Genomic DNA, 1,671 nt, shown 5'->3' with positions numbered 1-1,671 from the left:
CCTTCTCGGAAGGATCGACGAGCTCGCTCGAGGAACGACTTCTCGTTTGGACGACCTCGTGCATTCTCAGATTGCTTGCAACAACCGCATCAACGAACTCCAGTCTGTCGAGATTGGCACATAAAGATCACAACAAGTTGATATCACTCCACGACTCCAGCGAGTTCTTTTCAACGATTTACCAACACCAATGACCGGTTCAGGCCAGCAGCGATCAATCCAAGCCAACGATCTACGTGCACCAATCACAAGTTCCGGACAACAACATCAGAATCATGTGAACGAATCTTCAGCACCAATCATCGACTCCAGACAGCAGCGCCCAAGTTATCTAAATGATCAACATCTTCAAAACACAAATTTCCCACAGATCACCAACAGGGAGACCCAACACAGAGACGACGACATTGGAAAAATGAGGGCTCAGCTGCAAAGCATGAACTCCAAAGTCCATCAAGCAACCAGCACAGCACCAGAGATCGATCGTGTACTCCACGAGACCCACAATACACCTTTTACAACTCGTCTCCTCAGTATCCCTGTCCGACATCAGAAGAACAAAATCAAACTCCCGACTTACAACGGAACATCTAATCCAAGAGAGTATCTCACCGCCTTCAGCATCGCAAACGGGAGAGCCAATTTCTCACCCGAAGAACGCGACGCCGGTCTCTGTCAATTGTTTGTGGAAAATTTGAGCGGACTCGCCCTCGGTTGGTTCTCACGCCTTGAAACCCATTCTATCGAAAACTACAATAAACTCTCGACGGCCTTCCTCAAACACTACTCGCTGTTTATCCAACAGAGTGCAACTAATGCCGACCTATGGACTCTGGCTCAAGAACCTACGAAAACACTACGCTCGTACATCGACAAGTTCAGAGCCATCGTTTCTCGCATCACCGTACTCGACAAAGCAGCAGTCCTCGCACTCCGAAACGGTCTTTGGCACGAATCACCATTCCGAGAAGAGATCATGAAGTATAAACCACAGACTCTGGAAGATGCACTCCATCGGGCGATAACTTTCATCGAAATCGAAGAAGATAAAGCTGCATTCAGCAAAAAGCACACATCCACCAAAAAATCATCTTCGAAAGATAAAGAGCCTGACGAATACTACGAACCTAGACATCATTATGACAAAGCGTACAGAGATGGAAAGAGCAGAAAAGCATCCAATTATCAAATCAGCGACCACCATCCAGTCGCTCCACATGAAAGCACGCTCGCAACAGTCAAGGATCAGAAGATGCACAGGTATATTGCAGTTCTATAAAAAAATATAAAAAATATACCTAAGAAGAGGGCGCAAGCAAGAAGACCGGCGCGCCCCTGATGTACCAAAATAAGACTCCAGGAGGATCCGCCCTTTTAATCCAAGCATTTACTTTCCTTGTAAAGGTGAACTACGGTCGGCTTGATCCCCGTCTGTGGGGTACGTAGGCAACCTCTCACGAGACTCAGCTAGTTCTATAAAAAAATTCTATATTTTTCAAACACATATCAGGATAGGACCATCTTTCACGTAAAAAAATACGAGATCCGTTCTCAGTGCTGCAGCTCCGCGCTCACACAATCAAATTTGCAAAAAAAAATACGAGATTCGTTCTCAGTGCTGCAGCTCCGCGCTCACACAATCAAATTTGCAAAAAAAAATACGAGATTCGT

General features: G+C 46.0%; 1 protein-coding gene across 1 annotated transcript; it reads left to right on the top strand.

Annotated features, from left to right (window-relative positions):
• The first annotated feature begins 190 nt into the window (after positions 1-190).
• Positions 191-1,279, top strand: LOC106330368. Its single transcript, XM_013768842.1, has one exon. The coding sequence runs from the start codon at positions 191-193 to the stop codon at positions 1,277-1,279; it is 1,089 nt and encodes a 362-aa protein (XP_013624296.1).
• Positions 1,280-1,671: the final 392 nt, after the last annotated feature.

This window comes from Brassica oleracea, chromosome C3, assembly GCF_000695525.1.
Source record: "Brassica oleracea var. oleracea cultivar TO1000 chromosome C3, BOL, whole genome shotgun sequence".
Taxonomy (NCBI): Eukaryota; Viridiplantae; Streptophyta; class Magnoliopsida; order Brassicales; family Brassicaceae; genus Brassica; species Brassica oleracea.
Note: the sequence above shows the minus strand (reverse complement) of the source record. Positions and strands in the feature narration are given on the sequence as shown.